Below are 25,925 nucleotides of genomic sequence, written 5' to 3'. Positions count from 1 at the left end.
GCGATGCAGCATGAGTTGGAGCCGGAGCCGGCGGAGGAGGAGGAGGAGGAGGAGGAGGAGCCGAGTTCTCGAAGGCAGAGCGGATGGGATCGTAGTTCCGGCCGCTAGATCGCTGGGGCGACGGCTGCGGAGGAGGCTGGGGCGGCGCCGGAGAGTGGTAGGAAGGCGGACGGGGTTGCGCCTGCAGGGGTTGAGGCTCGGGCTGGATGGGTTGCGCCGGAGGCTGCGACGGGATCAGCTGAGGCGGAGTCGACGACGAGGTCAACGATAGCGGCGGTGCAGGCGCAAGAGAGGTGCTGAACGGCCGCGGGGGAGAAGGAGCACCGGAGGCATGCTGCGCCGGGGCCAGCGCAGGTGTCTGCGGCGGTTGGGATGGCCGGGAGGCAGACGTGGGAATAGCTTCACGATTTCCGTTTTGGGCAGGCGCCAGCGGTACGGGCGAGGGGTGGCGTGACGCGTCGGCAGCGGTGCTGTTATTGCTGTTATTGCTATTATTCTGACTCTGATTGTCGGCGCTGGGCTGGTCCTTGTCGGGCGTGTGCTCGAGCTTGGGCTTCTTGCGCGACGAGCCCGGCGTGCTGTTGGCGTTGGTGGACTTCTCGCGGGAGCGGCGCGAGCTGCGCGGCTTGGACTCCTTCTTGTCGTCCTTGTCCTTGGATTCTTTGGCGTCTTTATCCTTGTCCTTGCCCTTTTCCTTTTCTTTCTCCTTCTCTTTCTCTTCCTTCTGCTCTGCTTCGTCCTTTTGTTCCTTGTCGTCCTTCTTGCGGCGCGAGCGACGGCTGGGCGCGGCGGTGCTTGCGGTGTGGCTGGAGCTGTGGCTGGGGGCTGCTGTGGCGGAGGCGCGCCGGGAGCGGCTTTCTCGCTCTCTGCCCTCTTTCTCGGTCGCGTTCCTACTCTCATCCACCCTCAACTCCGACTCCACCGGCGACAGCGACGACTCGTCCTCCTCCTTGGCCGGGGCATGGCCTGCAGGCGCATCGTTGGCCATGATCTGCTTCTACTGCATCCAGCTCGCCGGTGTCAATCCCGTGGGAAATGACCACCCCGTTGTGCTTCTGCCCTTCCGACACGGACTTCCGTAAGACGTAGAGATAGTCCTTAACCAGGGAGAAAAAAAATTAGGAAAAAAAATTAGAAAGTAGGGTATGCGTAAAATTAAATATAATCGGAAACAAAAATAAGACAGCCGTGGAAGGCAATAAAAAAAAAAGGCAGCGACGGACCACGAGTCGAAAGGCGAACGTGGTGCGGATGCCGGTGTTGGTCGGGAGGAGAGACAGGAGGTGGGAGAGAGGGAAAATTCAGGGCGTTGCTGGGTGTTGGATGGCGAACGTTGACGTGGTTCAGTTGCAACGCAGAAACAGGAATGTCGGGCGATGGGGCTGGGTCGGGGTCCGCGCCTGATAGTTGGGGATTAATTATTTAGGAACATGAAAAAGGAACCGGAATAGAAGAGAGTATGAAACGGGCGTCAATTAAGGTCGCGCTGTCTGGAGAGGAACATCAAAAATCAGATCAGGAGGACCCCGACGGCATCGGGTAGGAAGAGGAAGAAGAAAGGAAAACGAAAACAGGCGAGGAGGACGAGAAATACTTATAATATTCACAGGCCATCTGATCCATGACCTGGACGAAGGGGGTGCAGCGGCAAAAGGAAAAACGATTCATCAGAAAGCAGCAAAAGGCGACCCAGAGTCTAGAGCTGCGGACAGCTGCCCGCAATGCTGCCCGCTGAATGGAGGAACTGCAAGTATGGGCGAACTATTGATACGCATCGTATTATTCCCGTCCTGGCAATCCGGAGGCCAGCAGCCAGCACGCCTCTTCCAGTCCACGCAAGGACAGAAAGCACGAAGCCCAGAAAGGATCTCTGCTTTTCTTTCTCATTTTCTCCCGGATGCTGCAACTCCAGCATACATGATCATGTCTTGTCTGTATGGATGGTGTACGGTGTACAGTACTGTACGCGGCATACAGTACAGAACAACCTCGCAAGGTGCCGACTTGACGCTGGAATAATCAGAAAGGAACCAATGATATGCAGCCATATCATATTGGAACTATACCAGAGATGACAAAGAATCAATAATCCATGTTGACTGTTCTTCAGATGTTCTCTTCAGATGTTTTCTGGCTGGTTGCATCCCTTGAATCTCCGGCCAATCACTGCGGGATGTGCAACCTGCTCCGCTAGTCGTCTCAATGGTTCGCAGACCGTCCTGAGTCTCTGCAGCAGAGATCTCCACCCGTCTCGTTTTGATGCAGAGCCCATGGCTTATTTATGAAGGATCGATCTCTTCTTCCCCTGATTCGGAACGCTCGTGTCAAACCGCATTGTCGGGCCGGGGGACAGCCCCATCGAGCCATCTCCAGGTCCCACTGCCACCCTGGCCCGCCAGCAACGAGCAAACAACATGCGGCCTGGTTCACGAGAGCGATCGAAATGCTCCCCGGTCCATGCTGTCTTCTGCCTGCTGTTTTCTCTCCGCAGCCTGTGCAGCGCTGCCAGCGGCCACGAGGTTGGGCGGCGGAGGACCCCAGGCCCTAGTCCCGATGCGGAATGGCGGCGGCTGCATGCCTGATTTAGGCTTTTGAGCCGCATCGCCCGTTTCGTCAGCTTCTCAGCTTCACGACCTCCGCATTGCCTGCTGCATCCGATCCGTCGCTTTCCGCGGACGGCATCATGGCATTTCGCGGGGAGCGCTTTGTCCTCGATCTCGACGACGACGACGACGAGAATGGCCCCCCGCCCTCCATCCCCGACCGTTCCCGCGCGGGGCCATCGCTCGACCTGATCGGCGACATCATGGAACGCACCCCGGCTGCCCCTCCTTCTGCTCCAAAGCCCACATCCTCAGCCTCAACCGGATTCCCTGCCCATAAGAATCGCGTGCGACAGTCGGCCTTCAAGCAACGACGGACAGGGACAGCCCAGGAGGCGAAGAGTCCTCCCCCTGCTGAGCAACCCTCAACAGACACAAGACAGGAACCAATGTCGATAGAGGAAGAGAAGAAGTCGATCGATGAGGAGAATCGACGGCGTCTGGCAGCCATGTCACCGGAGCAGATTGAGAAGGAACGGGCTGAGTTGATGGCCGGCTTATCGCCATCGCTGATTGAGAGGCTGCTGCGGAGGGCCAACATTGACGATGAACCACAGACACAACCATCGCGCAAGTCGCCCAATGCACAGGCTCCGCCGCAGAAGCAAGAACCGGATACTCGAAAGGAGCCTGCGAAACAAGCGAAATCGGTCTCCTTTGACATTCCTGAACCCGAAGAACAGGCCCCAACACCCGACGATTCGTCCAAGTCCCCATCAGATACCCCTGCCCATACACAGGCAGCCCCATCGGCATCGACTGCGGCCGCAATTGACGAACTTCCTCCTCCACACCCGCCGCCTGACTTGCGACCAGCCTCAGAGATCCCATCCGGTCCCATTCACTTCCCCACCCCGCCTCCGCGACAGGACCCCATGCCCAACCTCGACCCCTCCTCCCCGTCCTTCCTTGAAGACCTTCAGAAACATTACTTCCCTGACACTCCTCACGACCCTTCGTCGTTGTCATGGCTCAAGCCCCCCTCCAGAGACCCGGATGACCCGGATACGCAGTCTCCATACCATCCTGCCAGCCAAGCCACGGCCGTTGCTCCTTCTTCTGTCCGCTTCTCTCTGACCGGGACGATCCTCTCGCCAGCCACATCCTTGTCATTGCCGACGACCCTGGGGCTGCATCATCACGCAAAGGACCCCGAAGCGGCCGGCTATACCATCCCCGAACTGTCGATCCTGAGCCGCTCGACCGTTCCAGCCCAGAGATGCATCGCATGGCAGGTCATCGGACGCATCCTCTTCCGCCTAGGCAAGGGCGAGTTCGGGGAGCCAGGAAGCACATTAGTCGAGGGGCTCTGGAGCGTCATCGAGCGCGAGCGCGTCGTGGAGCGAATGCTCGAAGAAGCCGAAGGCGGCGACTCAGAGAAGAACAAGGAGAGCGGAGGAGGAGCAGCACGTCTCGGACGGCATGCCAGTGCCAAGGCGTGGGCAGTAGAAGGGGTCTGGCTGTGGCAGACGGGTGGAGGAGGAGACCGTGGGATTTTGAAAGACGGAGCCGTCCGATCTCGATAACTTCATTTAGAGGGACAGGATACGTGACGTTGTAAAAATAACACGATTTTATTTTTATGTCTATCTGCATTTTGGCATGGGATTGCATTGAATGACATGTCATGGATATAGATATGATCTCACTCATACCGAGTAGAGTAGGGTATTTTTAACGTTAATGGCAGCATGAAATGAAATAGCATGAAATGAAATGGAAGGCAAGCATGTCATAGAAGTAGCATAACAAAACAAAAGTTAAGACCTTTCTTTTCTTTTTCTATTTCTTTTTTTTTTCTTCCTTTTTCTTTCATCTTGATAATATGATATATGATATATCTGATACGATATCCCGTGAGCCGTGGGGACTTTGAATTGATTGACCACACCGTGTTTCTTTCTTTCTTTCTTCACTGTGGGGATAATATATATTATATAATGATATATATACCTAGGTAATTAATGATCATCATCATGTTGGAAAAAACTTGAGTATGTGAGGCACTATAACTATCGCTTGTGAAGGGTATCGGTATCGACTATTATATTTCAACTAATATTATTTATTAGTTTGTTAGTGTGGATATTCATTCCATCTATCTCCTCTCCTTGCCTCTCTAGAATAATTCTTTATGCGTGCACTCGTACATACATACACCGTAATCAGTCATCATGATGTCCACCACCCCTAATATAGCGCCCGTGGCAATGCGTATAAATAAATAAATAAAAGAGAGAGAGAGAAAACATGTTACTTTTTTTTTTCTATCGCCTAGTCTCACCAACCTGCACCCCCCATATCTTCCATCTCGCTTCTTCAATGACGTCTCTTCGTAGCCAGAGGCCTTTCTGCTTCTCTGCGGTTTGGCCGTCGTTCTCCTTCTCCTTCTCGCCCTCGCTCTGCTCGGGCTTGTCGTCTCCGTCGAACCCGCGATCCACCCAGTCAAAGAGCAGCCGTAATTGCCACAGGCGGTCTCGCACTTCGTCGGACCCGTTGCCGTTGCTGTTGCTGTCGCCAGAAGCGGCAGCGACAGCGCCGTTGACGGTACTTTCCAGTACGAGTCGGGTGTCGATTGACGACAGGCGCAGCCACGGTGGGAGAGAGACGATACCCCCGTCAGAAGGATAGCGCGGCCGGAATTGGAATGGGGACGGAGGCAAGACGATCGATCGGTCTGCGACATCCAACCACTGTAATGAAGGAAGACTGAAGATCCAATCCCAGAGGTCATGGGTAGGCACCTGGCTGCGGCGTCCCTGCGAGAGGAGAAGCGCAACTGTATTCGGCAGCTGCGCGGTCGGTCCCTTCATCGCTGAACTAGGCAGTATATCCTGTGCTTCACTCAGACCTAGCAGCGTAGAGGCAAACACCGATGATCCGGACGGATCGTAGGTCGTGTTCCTCCTCAGGTAGATCGACTGGTCGCCGCGGCGGAACTTCTCGCGAAGCTGTTCGTTGCGGCTAAAGTCCAGCACAAGCGGCCAATGATCTCGGCCGTGTGCCTTGATCATCGCAATTTCGTCCAGGTCAGGAAGCAGACAGGGCGCCGTGACTTCCTTGGTCTCCCCGTTCTTCATGGTTAACGACACCGGAATGGAGATGGGCCGTCGCGTGTCGACATCTCGAGGCACCAGACAGCGAGGCTCCGCTGCGAAAACCCACAGATGCCGGAATGCTTGGAGGTGGCATTTATTGTCCAGCACTGTGGTCGGGAAAATGGGATAGAAAGCACACAGCAGTGACGCAATGGCCAGGTTCGATGTCCCAAGAGTATAACTGCCTCCACCCAAGAAGAGCAGCCCGATTGCCATGTGCGCTGCCATATGGCTTCCATACGGCGTGTCTGGGTCGACCCGCCCATGGAGGGAACGCAGGCGTCGGAACAAGGCCAAGTCTCCCGTGCCCGCCATCACCGCAGCCGCGGAGAGTGCAACAATATCTTGACAGTTCCGCACCGAGTTCCGCGCCAGTTTGGCATCATAGTGAAGGGCAGGAAGCCTGCAGATCCGAATAAATTGATCGAGATACGAAAGAAGCAGATCTCTCGCCTGCGGAAGAGCCGAACCTGCGTATCGAAGCCCAATCGCAAAACAGAGTCCTGCGATAATATTGAAAAAGGGCATGTCATCGCTGCGTAAACGGCGGATTCCCGTAAGGCGATAACGCCGTCGGTAGACAGGCGGAATACTCTGAGCAAACCACTCGTAGGTTGGGCAGATACTATCCCACATGATGAGATGTCGGGCCAGCGTTCGAAGCAAGAAAATGTCAGGTCGAACATAGTCAAACTGCACCGTGGTGTCTGGGATGTCGATTTTGCGGGCGAGAGCCTCGTCATTCGTCTTCATGAAAATGATCGCGAGAGCAACGGTAGCTCCGGCCGTGGCTCGGTCCAGGATATGGACAAGATCAACGTTCTTTGTCCCGACGGCCAAAGCAAGCAGTCTCTCGACGACCTGCATGTCTCGCAGGCCCCTCAAGTCTTTGCCTTTACCCAAGTTAATAAACCCGAGAGCAAATCCCGCCGCTAGTCGGTAGCCCTCATCTCGCAGATCCTCTTGAGAGATCGTGCTGTCTTCTTGTTCAACGTTCTCAATCTCCGACAGCAAGACTTCACTCATCCGTCTGTGTTGAGAATTGCAATAGAGCAGTCCAATTCCCATAATGCCCGCAGTCTGTGTCAAAGGCGACAGGTTTAACTCGGCAGCGCCCTGGGGAAGCATCCGGGTGACATGCACCGAAAGAAGGCGGGTTATGAGCGTGTCCATCGTGCCTAAATACGATGCTGAGAGTCCCAACAAAAGGCCGATTGATGTCATCGTATGCTTCGGTGTTAAGTACTTGAAGGCGACCCACTTGGCCAAATTTTTGAGATGGCCGTTCAGCCCAAGGGCAAGCAAAAAGCCGGCATGTCGATTAGTTAGCTCCTGAGGTTTATTGAACAGGATCCAGGAGGTGTCAATGCCCTTAGAAGCCCTTGAAATAGCAAGACCCGTTGCAGCACCATTATGAAAGAAGGCCCAGCAGACCTTCTCCTCACTGAACAGGGATCGGTCTGCGCTAATGGTCACATTTGACGGTTTCATAACACACTGCAGCGAGAATGATGGAATTGGGAGCTTTTCGGTCAATAACGGCGAGCGACCACTGAACATGAACATGCCCCGACCCGCAGGAACAGAAAGGGTCCTCAGAGTGACAAGCTGGACCACCTCTTTTTGTGCTTCTAATAGGTCGGAATCAGACCATTCAGGCTCAGGAATACACTGCGCCACCGGAGCTTTGGACTGGTTCAAAAGCTTGGATGCTTCCACAAATCTCCGATCCTCCCGGAAGATCAATTTCGTAATGGCGATGCGATCCGCCTCGATGGAAGCCTCAAAAGAATTGGTCAGGTCGACATCCAATGTCGAAGCTCCAATGTGGTGGAAGTCGCGTATAGCATCGTGGCTTGAAGCAGGCTGGGACCGCGACACTGGTGCCATGGAATTCTCGGTATTCATGGACAAATAAAGATCGTCTCGATCGATCAGTTCCACGAGTTCTGCAGTCCACGATGCTGGAGGATTTATCTGGCAGCGCACGATGATCTCGTAAAGCGGTGCGCTGACACCCTCGGGGAAAGTTTCAATAACGTTACTTGTCAGGCCCCAACGAAGCAACAGCTTTGTCCTATCGACAGTGGTCGATTTCTGGCTGACCTCGGACATGAAACCAGTCAGTGCCAGGGTCCTAGGAGTTAGACTAAACGCCTCATGCCAAAGTTTCCCCTTTTCAGGTTCGCGGTCTGCGGCGGAAACAATGTCCAGAAGAGTGAAGAAGGAAGATGAAGGCTGATTCCAAGAGTCTTTTAAGAAAGCAAATATCGAAGGAGGAGCGAAAGGTTCTGCAGGGACTTCGAGACCCGATATGCGTGTGTCTTCAAAAAGCCACCGATCCATGCTTGCCATTTCGGTTAGATAATAACCGGCATCCTTCCACGTCCACGACGGCCAGCCCAGCCATCCTCCAATTTGGGCCAAAACAGGAGCTAGCAGGCCCATCTCCCGGTAGGAAGACTCGCTATCGCACACGGAAAGCTTCTGTTCCTCTCGAAGGAGGTGCAGACCAATAAGGATAGTACATAAGGCGGTCCGCCGAGTGTTTTGGTTCTGAGAGACGGCAGTGGGAAGGTAGCCTTCTGAACCAGAAGCAGCTTCGCCCTGCGGGCTTTCAAAGAACTCTCGTGCCAGACTGGCACATCGAATCAAGTAGGAATTCTTTGGATAATCCCTCGACGCTGCAGAAGATGCAGCAAAAGGCCGTTGTTCTATTTTAGGAGACTTTCCGTGCCGAGGCGAGCCAGCAAAATCGTCACCGTCCTGCTCTGAAACCCATGCCCAGGAACTACTCATCATCCATGGTGAGGAGATTCCGGATGACCCTGCCATCTGCTCTAACATTGAGTTCCAGCTCTCCAGATCCACATAGCTGCCGCTACTCGATCGCAAGAGACTTTTCTTTCTCCGAGTCTGCTTGACCGGAGTCGCAGGCTGCGGTTGACTGGACTCGATGAACCCAACCGCCATTGTGAAGAGGACGACCACCATTGCAGTCCATTCCAAGTCATTCTCGTTCACTTCTCTGGAACGAAGCCACCTCAGCACCTCCCACCAGCCAACAATCAATCCATCTCCAGCTCCCGCCGAGTCTTTGAGGACAAACCGGCAAACTGCCAACATCTTCTTGACAAGGGGATTGCTCGGCTGCAACTGAATTTGGATGCGATGCCGCCTCTTTTGAGAATCGATCACGTCCACTTTACCATGAGAAGATGGATGGTCCACGCCGATCAGTTTGAGCGAGGAATCGCCTATGACTCTCTTCAGACCGGTATCTTGTGGGCGATTTGATAGTCTAGGAATCGACATCCGATGCGGCTCATGCAGCAACAGATTAGAGGGCAGGTCGATCTTAACTGGTGTACTCCATGGAGATTGGAGCGTCAGTTCGCCTCGACCGTCCATGGTTGAGCTCAATGCTAGTATTCGAGAAACATCGCCATCGACAATCTTACAAGCGTCTAGTATATTGGAACCGCGCCGTATGTCTGTTGCATGGACGACTAAAGACTGTTGGCTTGTTTTGTGTCCCTTCCTTTGTTTTCGGGCATAAGCTAGGTCTTCTGCAGACAAAGTAACCCTCTCAATCTTCAGATTCATCACAACGAGAGACTTTGAGTTACGGTCGAGCAGGCAAAGAGCAATGGCTGTCGAGTCTCCCTTCCGCAAGTCCTCGCCACCACTAGGTCGAAGGGTGAATATCTTTGGTTTGCGAGAGTTCTTCAAGTCACTAAACGAGATGCCAGGAGAAAGGCCTGACGAAAAGCTTTCCACTTTTCGAAGCATCATCTCTTTGGGGAGGCCTGACGTTGATCCCGTAAGATCCATGCTTTCAAACCCTTCAAAGTCACCACCGTTGTTCAGCTCTTCCAGGAGCCGATCAACAGGAGCATCGAGGAAGCTGCTATTGGTGCTATACACCGAAGCATTTCCAGCGGGGAAAGAACTTCTAGGATTGAATCCGAAACTTGCTCGATTACTGAAACCTCCAATCGATTGCCGCAAGCTACCATACGTAGCAGAGTTGCTTGGATTTCCAGTAGCAAGGTCTGAAAAAGTCGTTCTGTCTTGGCTGGACCCGAGATCAGCTCTGGCAAGCAATGAACTCACTCGCCTTGATGTCTTCAGAGATACGCCGCCAATGTCTCCAAATTCATGACCGATCTGGGAAGCAAGATCTGTTTCGTTTGTATTTTCTTCAACTTGGTAACCCTGGGGGTACGACACTCCCGACATGTTTCGTGCGGTTCCAAAGCTTTCTCTCATGCCAGAGGGACGAACTGCCGGGGTAGTTGCACCTGTTGCCATACCAAAATGAGAGCTGCGCCTCTTTGAACGGGCACCGCTAGCCAATGGCATCTTTCGCCTTTTCGAATCTTGCCTGCTCTCTTCTTCCCTATACCGTGCTGTCCAAAGGGTATATAGGCCTGTGTTTGCATTTAATGTAACGACAAATATCAGGGGGAAATCAGCCAGGGTCCGGTCAACACCTTTCAGTTCGTTTGTGTCGGACACGTATACTATCTCATCGGCAGGGTCGAGAGTGTCAAACCCCTTAGGCTCGCCGTATGCAGAGCGGGAGGATTGATTGGCAACAACTAAACCCATCTCAGAATGAGGATCGGTTAGAGAAAAGGCCCTGGGTAGATCTGCATTATTATCATGTTTTGGAGCCCATCGTGATGGTTGAGCCGGAGAAACCGTCGAAGATAGACGAGAGCTTTGTCCTCTTGATGATCGAAAGGATTGAGACGACCGAAAATCTGCCTGCGCTTGCGAAGATACGAAAGAGTTTGGCGGCGCCGTGGGAAGAGCATCAGAGCCTTCGTCATGAATCTTTCTTTGAAACACCAAACCTCGTGGAGACGCAAAGACAGAATCCACTTCAAAGGGCAAAGGTACAACATGGCTGTTCCCAGCCAAGAAGAAGATGTGTGCCTGAGTCTTAAGAACCACGACCAAGGCTCTAGACAGGTCGCTAGAAACACCGTTCAAATCGCCAGCCAGTCCATCTCCATCGGCGTTCAAGATCAGCCTAGGGATTTCATCGTGTTGCTCCTTTTCCTTCTGTCCGTCCTGTCGTCCACCTGCAGAACAATCCCTAGTGGCCAACTGAGACGACAGACCAGCAGGCTTGTTGGTTTTCCCCGATGGGAAAGATGTAAGGACGACATGTCGTATTTCCTCCTTCTCAATATCGACCTTGAAGACCCTCTTCACGACGCCGCCTCGGCTCCAAACCACGCAGGTTTTAGTGTAGATAATATCCTCGTCGTGAGACTTTCCAGATGGATCCTCGACATTTAGCGTCTGCCACACATAGTCATCCTCTGATGGGTCTGGAGGTAGAAGGGATTCAGTTATCAGGAAAGGAAGCGCGGGGGGCTGGTGAAGACCGAGTGATCGAACCGTTGCCATTGTCGCCGCGGATATTGAGAAGCTCCCGAGGTCAGTCCTGCTTGGGGAGCCTGGAAACGAGCCAGGTCCATTCTCTTGATTTCGAAGGCCGTTTCTCAGTTTCCAGCGCTCGTGGTGCTGTCACAGCACCCGACGGTGCAGTGTTGGAGCTTCTGTTCCGCAGTGCGGAGAACGTGACGCGCCGCGCGACAGCTTGGTTTTCTTCCATCGAAAAAAGCCAGGGCGGAATCTCCCACTCACAACTTTCACCTCAACCCTTCACGCACCACCCACCCCAGTATTGTTGATCTACTTCAGGGGGGTTGTCTACTTGAAACCATGCGTTGAACTCGTGCCTGTTGCCTAGAGATTCCACCTCAGCACTTTAGTGGATCCAGCCCTGAAGCCATCACTCATAGCCGCAACCATGTCGAGTTCTCTCGCAAGGCCGCTTGTACGTCGGAGGGATGATGGGCTACAACTGAGGTATGCGCTTCCTGCAGCTGGCTGGCTGTTCTCTACTGGTCCCTGCTGATCACGCGTTGGTTTACAGCTATCAACTCCCGCATCGCGTCTACGCTGCCAAACCTTATCCTGTTCTTGCTCCTAACGGCTCTGCTATAGTCATCTACGGCTATGAGAATGGGCTCAGAATAATTTGGAGAGGAGGGCGGTCGTTTCTGCCTCTACAGAAGCCAGCTGTCTCCGAGAAATCGGAGGAGAGGCAGCCCAATGGCACCCATGACGACGCTGTCATGATCATTGATTCCGATGATGAAGAGCCTGCGCCGGAACCGGCCAAGGTTGAACAACCTGCCGTGCAATTTGAAGATGAAGAGACAGAGGTCGATGCATCCCATCCGTACGAACAGATTCTCCGGCATATTGACATACCGTTGGGAATGAAAGTTCTCGGCGTGGCCGTCCCTTCTTTCCTCCCGGAGAAGGCGCGCTCATCACTCGAAGCGTTCCCGCCGATCCTGACCAAAATGATTGTTGTCTCTGCGATCTGTGCGGACTCATCAACGAGGGTTGTGGTCGTGCCGCTCACTCCTCCGCATCCCACAAACACTGAACCTTCGACATGGGGAATCCAGACTCTGTCAATGAGCGGCAGTGTATCTCACAATGAAATTCCAACAGGGGTATCCATTACATTCACTTGTCAGGCAGGCGGAGACGATTCGACACGCAGCCGATCCCAGAGGCGGGCCTCCTTTTCCAGGGTCGAATCCGCACCGGCTCGGGACGGTGAAAAGTGGGAGCTCCTTGTCGCCACGCATGCTGCGGAGGCGACGGGAACACTTCTTGTGTATCGAATTCCTGTCATTGAACGTTCGACGCGCGGAGAGACCAGCTTCACTCTTTCGCCACAGCATCTCCACCCTATACAGAGACATGCTTTACCTGCCCCGGCAAAGAGCATTTCGTTCAACCCTTCACCATACCCATCGGAGCGACATGCAAATCTGCTTGTGGCGTTCCCGGATGGCTACGTCAAGATCTTGTCTTGCCTAGCCACCAAATCTAACCGAACTTCTAGAGGCACTGACAGCGAGACAGTCGAGCCCGAAGGGAGATGGCTGATCACATTGTATCCAGGATTTGAACAGTCTGCAGATGGGTTTGGCCGTCGAAAAACGGTTATTGATGCCGCGTGGGTTCTCGCTGGAAGAGCCGTAATGGTTCTCCTGGCTGATGGTGAATGGGGCGTCTGGGATGTCGAGGGATCAGGCCCTGGAAGCGAGCCTGGACCACTTCGCGGTCAGTCCAGTATCCATGGCGTTACTGGAGGGTCCTTGACTTCGTTCGCGGTCAGCGGCCGCATTGTTGGGAACCCGCAGACGAGCAAGTCTCAGGTCGGTGGTGGCGGGCCAACGCCACCAGACCAGCGGGCCAAGTTTGCGCCAATGACACCCTCAACACGGCGTGTTCGAGAAGATAGCCTTTTCAAGGGCGCACAAAGTCCGTCTTCACCGTCCCTGTGTGGCGAACTATCAGTTGTCCAGATCAACTCATCGCGAGATCCCGCTCCGGAAGAGTCGATCTTGATCCGCCATGGTGACCAGATCGCTACGATTCCCAGTCTGCTGTCGCTGTGGCGAAACGCGGTCAAGTCTACGGGAACGTTTGACGCTTCTAGCCGCTGCAGAGTGACTAACATAGGTAATGTACATCTGCTAGGAGAGAGGCTGACCGGGATCAGCCACCTGCCAGCTGCGGCCCGGAAGGAACGCGAAGCGAACCGGCGTGAATTCGATACTTTGATCACTGCAGAGCACCGGTTGATCATTCTCGCCCCGAAGCTGACGGGATCGGGACCGCAGCAGCAAGCGAAGACAGGGGCAGAGTTGCACGAGAAAGTGCAACAGCCTTCTGCCGAAACCGATCAGCTGATGCTTCGACGGGGAGAGCTGGATGTCGACGGGATGGACCGGGTGTTGAGCGGCATGGCGGGGGGCAGTCGATTCAGAAGCCCATTGAAACGGACTCGTGTATTCACCTAGCCGCAGCGAATGTGCAGACAGCGAATGAACGAGCGAAGTATTTGTTGGAATGAAATCTGATACCCAGGAGTTTCCACTACAGCCTTCTTCTACTACCAAAAATAATGATATCCTTTCTGTCTGAATCTCATTCCCTCACTCATTCCCTTCCTTCCTTCCTTACCATTCTCTTCCATCCCAAATCGCGCCGTCAGGTGGAGCGCAAGGCGAGGTCCATGCCTTGAAATTCCTTCTTTCTTCGCATTTCCCTCTCCTTGTTCACTCAAAGAGAGGAGTGCGGGAAAACAGCGAAGGAATAAGCTTTGTATTCGGCGCGAAACATCAAGTTTTTTCATGAAAGTCTGCCATTTTCACCAACCTCCTGCAGTATGGTTCAGCTCCATACAAACAAAGCTGGTATCTATTTCCCCTGAAAAACATAAAAAATTTATCTGGTCCACGACGGTTCCCTTTCTTTCTTTCTCGTGCTGTTTCTACTACTTACTACTGCTTGGCTCCAGTCTGTTTTTTCTTCTTCCGTGCTGAGTGAAGATCAAACCCCACATTGGGTGACAAGAAAATAAAAAGTATGTAGGAGGCGCGAGAAGAAGGGGGAACTTGGGCCTGGTAAATTAGGGGGGAATAGATATGGCTTTTAAGCAGGACAATATGAAATGGTACATTCATACACATATACATATACGTAAGAGAAAAACTATATTTATATACCATACCATATGTAATGTACCGTAGGCATCTTCCTACGTAGATCAAAAAAAAAGAAAAGGAAAATATCTTATCTCTGCGAGCAGCTAGCTTACTCCGGGTGAAGTGATGAGCTGGATGGATGAGTCAGGGAATTCTGCTCACTTCATTTATTTTTTATAGGTACTCACCTTATATACTTCGTATATAAGGTCAGTCCTTAATTAATTACTTGCCCATTCATTCATTCGTTCGTTCGTTTGTTCATCCCTGACTGATTGATACTCGCACTAAATAAATAGTTGTTTACCTGCCTAACGTAGGAAGGTAGTTAGGTAACTAGCTAGCTAGATAATCAATATGTCTGACATATTACCAGGTAGCTATTATTATAAACACCCCTCTAATGGTCAAAAAAAAACTCTTTGTACAGTACATACATACAGTAAGTCCTACATACAAGCCTTACATGTAATATCACTCTCGAAAAAGACAATAAATCCCTGGTCTAGGTATACCTGAGAGAGAGAGAGAAAGAGAGACTTTCTACATATAAATAACAGGGATTAATTATATTAGTATTCAATTTCATATTATATTAGCATAGGTATTATAATAATAAATTATTTTATATTAGCTAAGGGCAATACTTAATAATAACATCCTACGTACTGCACTGTACTGTACTGTACTGTACTGTATACCTCTACGTACCTAGGTAGGTAGCTCTCAGAGGGCCAGATATGTATGTATGTACAGTGAACTCAATCAAGTTCAGATTAATAGTTCTTTGTATAGGGGTGTCATTGCTGGCAATGAAGTATTCTTATAGAATTACTACACGACATGGGAAGCTGTTGCGACGTACTGTAGCAAAGCTATATATATATATTTACGTACAGTACTGACTGTACGGAGTACTTCTTTTTGGGGGAAATCTTCTAGATTCAGATTCACGACAGAGAGCGGGTTCCTCCTGATCCTAGCTAGGTAGGGTAACTAGGGTTCATTTCCAGGTTTTGGTGTTTGTGTTTGCTATTCAACATGACACTTGCTTGAATCCGAGGGATTCCCCCCCGCCTATTTATATTAATAATGGCAAAAGAGGGAATGGTGACGGGGTCTACCCATTATAGCCCAAACTTTCCAGCTCCTTGCGAACCGCGTCCTCCGTCTGAATCTTCTTCATCTGCGTGTCTTCCAACCTCTCGCCCGCTGCCAGCCGCATCTTCAGCTCCTCGATCGCGCGGATCTTCTTCAGGAGACTGCGGATCCGCTTGTCCTGCGGCGTGCTGGCAGCCCCTCCTGTCGCTCCTGTCGTGGCAGAAGGAGTGTTGTCCGTTGCTCCGTCCGTTACGGGTGCAGCTGCACCGTTGTTAGGCTTGGCATTCGCCTTGTTGTTGTTATTATTACCTTGCGCAGGCCCCGTTGGGGCCCCATTGGGTCGGTTGGCATTGCTTTCTGCCCGGCCTCGGTTGTTGCCCTTGGAGCGGCTACGCTCATGGCCCCGAGGCTCAGGGCTAGGCGTCAGCTCTGGGGTACCTTCCGTACCCGCGGCGCTGGCGTTGGCGTTGGCGTTCTTCTCCGCATTCTCTCTCGCCTTCTTGGCCTCGCGCTTCTTCTTGTTCTTCGCCGCCGACTTGGACAGCTGCTTCTCCTCCGGCTCAGCACCGGGTGGCAGAGCCACCCCACCTCCGGGAGCAGCTCCCGGAGGCACATACTCGGCGGGCTCTGCGCCAGGCACCTGTCTCCGGGGTTTACTAAACCCATTTGTGGCGCCGGCACCCGAGGAGGGCGTCCCGTCCCTCACAAAAGCCGCACCGCCTTCGTCCTCTCTCTTAAACGCCAATGGCGTCACTTGTCCACGAGCTCCAGGTGGCCGGTAAGCACCTGCGGGCTTCGAGGGCGTCTTCTTCTTGGCGAGGTACTCGACAGCAGAGGAATGGGGTGCTGGAACGGGGTTGAATGGGTCCCCGAGAGGGTGCTGAGTGGTGCTCTGAGGTCGCCAGCAAACCTGGTAGAGCTCGTTCATGTCCTCATTGTACATCAGGTTGCCACTGACATGCCAGATTCGCACCCCGTTGTCAACTCTCAGCCGGGGACTCGTCGTAGCAGTGAGGATATGCTTTCCGTCAGGCGACCATTCGCAAACAGTGGCATTGGATGCCTCAATAGTGGCGACCTTGTTGTAGTTCTTTTCCAGATCGTACACATCCATCTGGCCGGCCAAGTTGCCAAAGCCCGCAACCAGAACGAAGCGACCATGGGGAGAAAACAAAATCGTGTTGCGAGGCCCCAGAGGAAAGCTGTGTGTTGCCACAGCGCGAAGGTTGAAAATCGTGGTTTTGGCAGGCATATAGCCATATACCACCCCAAACTCTTTCGAGTTGGGGGACCACGTCACGTCGTGGATTGGGCCCTCTTTGTCTGGTAACCTGTTAGTAAACCAACCATCCAAGCGAGCGCCTCGCAAGCAAGACTTACCAAGATCGATTCTCGAGTCAAATCCACCCGTCGCACTCAGCAGATAAAGGGTCGTCTCTCCGTAGTAGCTCTTGCCGGACTTGTCGACGTCCGTTTGTGCGAGCACAATCAGAGACGTGCCCGACCTGTTCCATTTCAGCTGGACCTTGTCGCCTTTGAAAAAGGTCTTCTGAGAGACTGGAGTGCCGAACTGAGGGATTAAGAACACCTTGACCACAGCCGGTTGTCCCTGCACGGAGAAGAAATTAGTCGCGTTGCCACCATTGAAACCAGACGGATGCAGGACGAACCTTCCGCTCAGGCACAAACACGGCAATCGAGTGAGTCTTCCCGGGCGAGAGCGCAAAATCCGACACACCCTCCACACGTAGCTTGTTCCAGACGGTCGAGAGGTCGTCACTCTTGAAAAACTGGACCTCGTTCGTAACGGCGCGGGCGCAGAAGCGCTCGTCAGACGTGTACTGCAAGTTCCAGCCCGTTTGCGACTTCTGGACGAAACGACCCACAATCGAGCTTTCGTCGCCGCCCTCGCCGGCACCTCCTTGAGCACTCCCCTCAACGCGCCAGACCTTCAGGTTCTTGACGGCGTCACCATTCTCGTCCTTGGACGGCCGCTGCCAGGTTATCACGTACGTGCCCAGTGGCGAGAAGCCGAGTTCGAACACGTTCTCCGCGGGAAGCGTGGTGATGACGTGGCCGTCGGAGGGATCGACGATGGTGACACTAGAAAACAACCATATGTTAGGACGCACGCACACCCGGGTCCACAGTCACGATTAGCAGACATACCGCTCCGGAGAAGCCCATGCGAAATATCGTCCGCATGGAGAATAAGCGCAGCAGCGGAGGTTGCCTTCAGGCCTGTTGTAAAGGGCGAGATTAGCTAGATCCGTGCGGAAAGCGTCATGACTGGACATTCATACCTCACAAACCCTGGCACAGGCTGGTATACAGGAGCGGCATCCAGTATGCCAATTTCCTTGAGGGTTCGAACTGCGTCGAGTCAGGAACGAGCTCACAACAACAGGCGGAGACTTGGCATGGAACGCAGGAAACGGTAGAAAAAAACTCACAAGCAATCTGTGTAGGAGGCGCCATGACTATTCAAAGCCACAGCGAAAAGCAGCACGCGGACTCTTCGAAGAAAAAATCTCGAAAAAAAATTATAGCAAGATCGGCGTTGGTGAAGAATCCGTATATGTGACAATATCTCTCCAGAACACAGACTGACAACAGGTGTGTGTATGTGTGCGAGAGAGTGAAAAGAAAAGTTTAGCGTGAACAACGCAAAATCTCAGTCCTTTCCCCTCTTTCTTTCTTTTCTATGCGCCCAACCAACAGGGAATATCACTTCTTCTCTCCTTCTTCTCCAACTGAGGTTCGGAGGTAGCAGCGGCGCACAAAAAAAGGTGTATACACACACACGCACACGCGAAACAAGCTGCTGGAGGCTTGCGGTCAGAACAACTGGTAAGGCGTCTTCGGTCCTGGAATCCCCCGTGCTTGACAAGTCAATGCCAGCAACGAACAATGGACGGGAAGACTTCAGCGCGAGAAGAGGGGGAGGAGGGAGGGTGGAGGGTGGAAAGCGGACGGAGGCGTAGAGGGCGAGCGGGTGGCAGCGAAGAGGAAAGAGAGCAAAAAAAGTCGGAGCTTTGCAGAGGCGGAAGAACGGCGGCGGCGGGAGAGCTTGGCTGCAACTCAGCTACTTTAACTACTGTATTCTTTTTTTTTAACAAAAATTAAAATAAAATGAAATAGAGTAAAATAAAATAAAATAAAAATAAATATAATTTATACAAGGACAATAGTTGTAGAAATTTCTGCTCGTGGCAAAAGAGCTATTGTCGTGGCTCCAGACCAATTGTCCATTGTCTCGATCTCCTCCTGAATCGATGAATGATTGAACCATGGGCCGCCGGGTGTCAACATCTATATACAAAAGTCAACACAATACGAGGTTCGAGTTCGACAAGGAATATAATATACAGACTGATTCAACAGCTTGACATTCGGATGGTCATTCATCATCAATCACTTATTCATTATCATCATCTCAGGTATCATTATTCATCAACAATCCTTCCTAGCAATAAAATAATACAATAGAAAATACAATACAATACTCCGTACAGTAGTAGTAAGTAGTAGTTCCTTGAATCCGATGGCTCCTGGCCAGTTGCGCCAAAGTAGTACCCTCCCTAACTATGTACTGTTCCATCATATGACAGTGAGTCTCCACAGCTCTACGCGAGAATTCACAAAGGATACCATAAAGAAAAGCAAAGCCTGTGACCCATGAAAACAGAACAAAAAAAGGAAGTCCTCCAATAATAAGAAACACAAACCAAGAAGAGAATGCCCGTCACCATCGGCTATCGCAGGACTGACCCTAGTGGCAACTGGTGACTCCGCAGGCCCCTACCTCAGCGAATCCTGCTCCATCGACGTACTCTGAGCCATCTGCCCAGAGAGATCAGAACTTTCTCCACCAGAAGACTGGCTTCGCAGTGGAACGAGATGAGGAGGGGGCCGAACAGTAGTGTCGATGATATCCGGGTCATATGTCACGCCGTCGATCATCCGCGCGTCTTGGAACGGTTCCGGGGTGTTCGACCCGATCGGCGATGGTGACGAAGGCCGCTGCTGGCCGCCGCTTATGGGACTTCCGGTGGCATACTGCAGGTATGAGGGCACGGCGCTGGCCCGGTTGTTGTTGGTCGACGGGCTGCCGAAGGATCCTGGGCGACCGCCAGCTGAAGGCACTCTGCCGATGCTGGCGCTGGAAACAGGGCCGCTGACGGTGCTGCTGGCACCTTCGCCAAACCCGACCAGGCTGGCATTGCCCTCGTCGCTCATCCCGCCGACACTGGAGACCCCGTCGTCAGGATCTTCGCTCATCTTGTCTGGATCGAACGCATCGCTACTGGCACTCGCCCAGGTCGTGCGTCCACCTACACTGCCTGTGGCGCTGGCACTTCCGACCGTGCTTCTCTCTTTAATATGCGGGAAGTTATCAAAGTATCCGGGAGTGTAGGGTAGGTTTGTGGCAGCGGCAGCAGCAGCAGCAGCAGCAGCAGCAGCAGCAGCAGCATTCTGCGAGCCACCAGCGCGAGCCGCAGCCACGCGCTCCAGCCCAGCGAGACGCGAAATGCGATCGGCGCGCTCTGCATCCAGGATCGTGGTCGATGACGCAGACCCAGTGGAAGAGTGGTGCGCATGGCGGCTATGCGAGTGAGTTTGGCCTTGGTGGCCGTCTTTGATCGCGGTCGTCGACAATGCAGACAACGAAGTCGTGCCAGAGTTTGGGGTGCCTCTGGAATTGGTTGAATAGACCTGTCAGCGTCGCCACGAACATGACTTCACAGTAGAAAAAGGAGATAATGAAATGGCATCTTACGGGCCCATGTCAGAAGGAGTGACAGGGTCAGACGGTGGAGGTGGCAGGTTGATCAGAGTAGGAGTGGACATTCTGCCGCCCGACATCTGCTGCCGTTATTCCTGTATGAAAAACACAGGTACTGTACAAGAGACAGTGTCCGCAGGCAGAGGAAGGCGATTGATTGAAGCGAGATAGAAACCTGGGTCTTGGTCGTCCAAGAGCACCCGATTCGGAATGCTTTGGCTGCCCAGCCAGCGCACCTGGAATGGAAGTGCTTCCAATCTAGGAAAGAAAAATATGACGCGACACAGACGCCCTCGAGGCGATGCCTTAAGAATCAAAAAAGACGGCACTGTATGTAGACTCGATCGGCTACTGGCCGGTTATTGAATAGGTCGACTGGACTGGGTCAGTCACTTGCGGGAATCGGGAGACGGAGAGCTGGACGCCAGAGTTAGATGGATGGAGAGGGGCGTGTTTCTGGAGAAAAAGGCTGTTTCCTATCAATTCGCGCGCTGCCATCAACAAGGCCTCGAATGTAAGTAGGTATGCAGGACGTCCGAGCAGCATGCAGGCTGCAACTTGCAACTAGTGGTGAGCCGGTGGGGTTCGCGATCGCTGGGGGAGAGAGAGAGATCGCGGTCAGCTCATCGACTAATCGGGCAGCGAATGGCAGCGGCCGGCCGACGTCATGGCCCAGCAGTCGTTGACGCAGGCAGCACAGCACTCAGCACGCAGACAAAGAACGAGAACGATGGTCAATTGTGTGATCTATCGCCAACTCTTTGCCATTGTGACTGAGACACGTTACACGTTCGCCATCCACGTTTGCCAGCTCCAGACACGGGCAATAATCCACTACGGAGAGGACAAAGTTACAAGCCTGCATTAGCCTTCTGAAGCTGTTCCACAGGCGGAGAGCTATGTTCTGGATTCCGGTCTTAGCAGCAAGATCTATCTGGTATTCCTCATACTTCAACTCAGCGTGCTATGCATACTATATTTATATACCATTTATTGCCTGTGAGCATATGTGCCGGGCTTCTTCATTCCGTATCCTGTCGTAACCAGTGGTGCGACCAAGTTGGTCCTTTGGAATCTGGTAATCCACATCGATGAGATGCCGATCCCTTCTATCGGGACGATGACATGCCCTCCCAAAAATATATAAACAAAATGAAAACAATGAAATCAAATACACCTCTGATGGAGCAAGTGGTGTTTTCCAATGGGTATTTTTGAAAAAAGGCGTCCACTCGTAAATCGTTAATGACTAGCCAGGCGGCTCTCATAGCGGCCCCGAAGATCATCGACCTCCTTCTGAAGTCGGGATAGATCTGCCAGGATGTCTTCCGCATTCGACGGACGAGGCCATATGTCATCACCTCGTTCCTCATCCCGGTCAGGCTGCGCCGATGTAGGATTCGCACTGCCCGTGCTGCTCTTGCTCGAGGCTCGGATGCGCCGTGGAGGAGGGGGAGGCGGCGGCATATTGGATCCATTCGTCGTAGAACCAGACGGTGTTCGTTTGACCGATGGGTTCCGGGAGGGTGGTGATGCCACTCCCGTTGCGGAATCTTCGCTCGGTGGAAGACTCGACGGGGTCGAAGGATCCTGTGAAGGAGGAGACTTCAGTTGGGAAGATGCTTCTGAATGGAGAGTATTTAGAGGCCTATCGTGACGTCGTGACGGTGGTGGTGGTGGGGTCTTGAGGCTAGGACTCGTTGGGCCGGTTGCCTGCGACCCCAGTCCTCCAGAGGGCAACGATATCTGACGAGGTTTGTCTCGCGAAGCAGCCTTGCTACTGTGCCGGCGGGTCAGTGGCGGGGTGGGTGGTCTCTTTGACTGGGACGGAGCCCTCTTGAGCGAAGAAGACTCCGTCGTCCCAGCATCATCAGATATGTTGGAAGACTTCGCCGACGGCGGCGAGGGTACTGAATAGCGAGGCTCAGAAGATAGTGAACCTGAAGTTTCCGACGGTGAACTCTGTCGATGAGAAACACGGGATGGTGGAGGTGCTTCAGCGGGCTGGGTGGTAGACGCCGGAGACGAACTATTGGGGTTGATCAACTTGCCATGGCGAGTCTTGGGTGGCGGAGGCTTCGACTTCTTCTCCCCAGAGATGGATTGCCTATGTGAATCTGAACGCATCTCTTCTGCCTCTGATGTCGGCGTCTCGTGCGACGTGCGAGGACGAGACTCGGTGGACGGTCGAGATCCGGCCGTGGTGTCAGCATTGCTGATACTGCTATTGTCACTGGCAAGTCCGGAATCAAAGTGAGACCGTTCACCGGGTCTGTTAGATGTCGTCGTCTCCGGTTGCTTCCCGGGATCACCCGTTAAAAGTAGTCGAGTAAACGCATCCACGTCAAGAGCAGCTTTGGGCTTCCCGCTTGATTTCGCCTCAGCATTCGACGGATAGTTCGGTTCAATTGGAACTGCCCGCTGCGAGTCTGGAGAGCTCAATGATGTCCCATTCCCTGTGCCCATAGCCCGGCGATCATTGCTGTCAGAGGGAATCCCTGACGATATAGCGTTCTGTCTCGCGGGGTTTGTGATCTCAAACTCCCCATCATCATGGTCGCTCGCGGATGAATCCGGATTGAATGGGTTGGACGCAGAATCATCTGAAGACGCAAAATCGTAGCTCTCTGGCGGTGGTGAGCCGCGATGGGCTCCGAATGCTATCGAAGGAACCTTGGGGAAGTATGATATGGACTCGGTAGGCGAGGAAGGGACTGGAGGGGACGCGATGCGCACTGTCTTAGGGCGAGACGAGGAGTGGGCTTCATGATCTGCAGCAGTTAATACGGATCACATGAATATAGATAACTCATTGCCCAGAGGACGATGAACACACACCATCGACAATCCTTGGGGAAGCTGTGGTCGTCCCGTGTGGTACCGCGTGGCCGCTCGGAGGAGGCGGGAAGGACTCGTCCTTTGCTATCGACTTGCTACGGCGGAAAGGATTTGATCCAGACATCGCAGAGCACCTGCGCAGGTCCGAGCATGAGAGCGGGGCAAAGGGGTCGGTGGGTTGGAGATAAGAAAACGGCAGGATAAGTTGCAAGCTTGCTGAGCTGCGGCGAGAAGTTGCTCGCGCACCGCCGCTTTCGGCAATTCAGCTCAGTCGCCCTTGTCCACCCGCGCGACAAAGACGATTTGAAAATACAGCCCAACATGACTGATGCCAACTTTGTCTTTGAAACAACTTGGCCACTATCCCATTCCAAATGGACTGGAAGCACTAAAATAACTTATGATACAATTACATACAAACCGCCATTAACGGCGAACTCAGAGGTCCACAAAGAGAAAACCCAGTCCCATCGACTTTACCCTCCCCCGATTCTAACCCAAAAAAAGCCCTTATGAGATCCAACTTATAATAATCTTTCTGAGATACTAGCTTTCGGTATACACATGCCACGGCTCGTCAGTCCCGAAGAACGCTTCTGCCAATCGTAACCCGCTCTCTGTCGGCTGGGAAAAGGCAATCTGCTCTTTGGGTATATCCAATCCGTAGATGAAATTACTCATCACGCAATCCAGCAGATCCATCGCGATTCCTTTCCGACGAGAGGAACCGGACGTCCATATGCGCGAGACGCCGACGATGGCCGGGTGAGATTCATCTTGCACGGTGATGGAAGAGCTCTGTGATCTCTGATCTGTCCGGCCGTTTGGAGGCTCGAGCTTCACCGGTTTCGCCTCCCATATCCGTTCGGCGAGACACAAGCCCACACATCTGCTTTCCTTCATATGTAGAAACACCTTGTATCGATCCGTCTCTTCCTTCTTTCCATTCTTCCTCAGGCGCTTTGGAGGCTCTGTCTGGCTCCATAAGACAGCATCATCGATATCAGGAGATGAGAGTTCCTTGTTGACGACCTCGAGAACCTTCTTTGCCTGGTTCCTTGCAGCAGGAGAGCTTTTTCGGTCCACGATCACGACGTAGCCTTCGTCGAAACGCGTGGCTTCGTAGACCCAACGAGACGCGTTTGCCTTCACGAAGGCCTTCCCCAGGTCAATGCCCGTCGAATTCCTGTCGTGGAACTTGCGATGCAGTTCAACATCTTCGGCATTGGACGTCACATACTCCATCCCGCAGGATGAACAACTCCGTCGAACCGTGGCGCCTGCATCGATCTGCAGTTGCTTCAACACAGGCTGCTGCTGGTGTTTCTGCGACTTCTTCGGCGGGTCTGCCGAAGAGCGCACGCTGTTGGAATTGACTTCGGTCAACGGCGACCCATTGCTTGGGTCTTTTGTCGATGACCGCTTGCGTTTTAGAAAGGAGAACGTTGGTTTTCGCGTATTGACTGGCGGAGGGGTGAGACGGGGTGGCGACGAGGGTGGCGTTGAGAGATCATCGTCCTGCGTCTCCTCGGAGTAGATGACGGAGGTGCGACGCGACGGACTCGACATAATCGCGGCGGAAGACTCGCGGATGGCGTACTGAAGATTGGTTTCGGCATCGTCCGAGTCGTCCGCCTCCTGGACGCGTCGTTTCTTCGCAGCCGGATGGAAGTCATCGTCAAAGACGCGCCGGACCGGTCTCCCGTATGTTTTCATGAGGCCCCTTAAGGCGGTTAGCGGAGGGCTGAGCACGACGGAGGGCGCGTCGCGAGGAGTCTTACCGTTTGAATGAATTGGTCACCGTCCACGGCATCTCCCTAGGATCCCAGAATCAAGCACTGGCGAGCATGGGCGTCTTGCTCAAAGACTGCGAGAAGAATACTGTTTACTTTTGTAGCACGGGCGGATCTGCTGGATACGCTGGTTCAATAAGAACGGGGACGCGCCGAGGGCTATTCCCGATTCGGTCATATTGCTGCTGCCAGCGAAACGTCACCAGCCGCCCAGTGCCGTGCGCGCGTCACTTACTGGCGACAATTATTGCCAGCCCCGTCCATCAAAATGCCTCGTGCAGGCTAGCCGGGCTGGTTGCTCACCTTGTCCGTGCGATTGGCTCTCCGACGAAGAGGATCGAGGATCTGACCGCCGCTGCAAATCTGCTGACCTTGGGCCGAGTGTGAGACGCCGTCCGCCGCGGACTCGAAGCAGACGGGCATTCAAGGCCGTCATTGTCTCGCCCAGGCAGGATGCTTCCACCGCAGCGCTTTTATCTCTCAGGCTGCGCTGCTTGGGACTGCCAACCCAGGTGGTTGGGCTGTAACGTCCACTGGGAGCAACCCCGGCGGGACGGGAGCCTTCTGGACGCCTCGCCCCCCTCGCTACTGGCCACCGGGCATGCCAGATTGACAGTGCAGCCTGACTGTTGGAATCGAAGATCAGCCTAGCAGGGTTATCGTACTCCCTTGCCTCTGGCTCGGCGACTAATCTTCCCCAGTTGGCGCTGGCCAGCCTCCTGACTGGTCCTGCGACTGTTTCGCCAGCCGCGTTGGATTCGCAGCTCCTGCCTCCTTCCCCAGAGCATCGTGGGCTGCGAGCCACACGACATCGACTACGTTGTACAGAGGTACCTATGCGTCTGCTTCACCCTGTACAGTCATCCGCTGTAGATCGCTGCCTTGGCTAACACGTCATATGTCTTGCCCACAGCGTCAAGACATACTGTGCTTTGAGATGTAGCATTCCGAAGCAGTAGTCTGTCACGTCTTCTAGTCCTCTCCTCTGTGAATTTGCAGTCCTTGGAAGGGACGTAGCTCTCTACGATACAACCGTGGTCTCAATCGAACGTCACTTTGATTGGTTGCAGACGAAAAGCAATTATGTCGCTTTGCTTCTAGATCTGTTG

At 53.2% G+C, this 25,925-nt stretch overlaps 7 protein-coding genes across 7 annotated transcripts; 2 read left to right on the top strand and 5 right to left on the bottom strand.

The window, feature by feature from the left end:
• T310_1187 (uncharacterized protein) lies at positions 1-988 on the bottom strand (the record flags this gene model as incomplete). The annotated part of the gene is made up of 1 exon (XM_013475986.1): positions 1-988. A coding segment is annotated over one exon (988 nt), but the record flags the coding sequence as incomplete, so codon positions are not given.
• Positions 989-2,683: 1,695 nt separating this feature from the next.
• On the top strand, positions 2,684-4,129 carry T310_1186 (Transcription factor Rba50; the record flags this gene model as incomplete). Its single annotated transcript, XM_013475985.1, has 1 exon — positions 2,684-4,129. One exon carries the CDS (start codon positions 2,684-2,686, stop codon positions 4,127-4,129), a length of 1,446 nt encoding a protein of 481 aa, XP_013331439.1.
• A 572-nt stretch (positions 4,130-4,701) lies between these two features.
• On the bottom strand, positions 4,702-11,125 carry T310_1185 (20S cyclosome subunit (APC1/BimE); the record flags this gene model as incomplete). The annotated part of the gene is made up of 2 exons (XM_013475984.1): positions 4,702-4,722; positions 4,892-11,125. The coding sequence occupies 2 exons, from the start codon at positions 11,123-11,125 to the stop codon at positions 4,702-4,704; spliced, it is 6,255 nt and encodes a 2,084-aa protein (XP_013331438.1).
• A 406-nt stretch (positions 11,126-11,531) lies between these two features.
• On the top strand, positions 11,532-13,611 carry T310_1184 (uncharacterized protein; the record flags this gene model as incomplete). The annotated part of the gene is made up of 2 exons (XM_013475983.1): positions 11,532-11,590; positions 11,658-13,611. 2 exons carry the CDS (start codon positions 11,532-11,534, stop codon positions 13,609-13,611), a joined length of 2,013 nt encoding a protein of 670 aa, XP_013331437.1.
• Positions 13,612-15,418: 1,807 nt separating this feature from the next.
• Positions 15,419-17,877, bottom strand: T310_1183 (Eukaryotic translation initiation factor subunit eIF2A; the record flags this gene model as incomplete). Its single annotated transcript, XM_013475982.1, has 6 exons — positions 15,419-16,722; positions 16,780-17,008; positions 17,070-17,502; positions 17,569-17,640; positions 17,703-17,772; positions 17,853-17,877. 6 exons carry the CDS (start codon positions 17,875-17,877, stop codon positions 15,419-15,421), a joined length of 2,133 nt encoding a protein of 710 aa, XP_013331436.1.
• Positions 17,878-19,200: 1,323 nt separating this feature from the next.
• T310_1182 (uncharacterized protein) lies at positions 19,201-20,250 on the bottom strand (the record flags this gene model as incomplete). The annotated part of the gene is made up of 2 exons (XM_013475981.1): positions 19,201-20,095; positions 20,180-20,250. 2 exons carry the CDS (start codon positions 20,248-20,250, stop codon positions 19,201-19,203), a joined length of 966 nt encoding a protein of 321 aa, XP_013331435.1.
• Positions 20,251-21,427: 1,177 nt separating this feature from the next.
• On the bottom strand, positions 21,428-24,739 carry T310_1181 (uncharacterized protein; the record flags this gene model as incomplete). Its single annotated transcript, XM_013475980.1, has 3 exons — positions 21,428-22,956; positions 23,024-23,157; positions 23,586-24,739. 3 exons carry the CDS (start codon positions 24,737-24,739, stop codon positions 21,428-21,430), a joined length of 2,817 nt encoding a protein of 938 aa, XP_013331434.1.
• Between the last annotated feature and the right edge of the window lie 1,186 nt (positions 24,740-25,925).

Source organism: Rasamsonia emersonii, assembly GCF_000968595.1.
Source record: "Rasamsonia emersonii CBS 393.64 chromosome Unknown ctg1118621759978, whole genome shotgun sequence".
NCBI lineage: Eukaryota > Fungi > Ascomycota > Eurotiomycetes > Eurotiales > Trichocomaceae > Rasamsonia > Rasamsonia emersonii.
The sequence above is the reverse complement of the archived record's forward strand: the minus strand, read 5'-3'. Positions and strand labels throughout refer to the sequence as shown.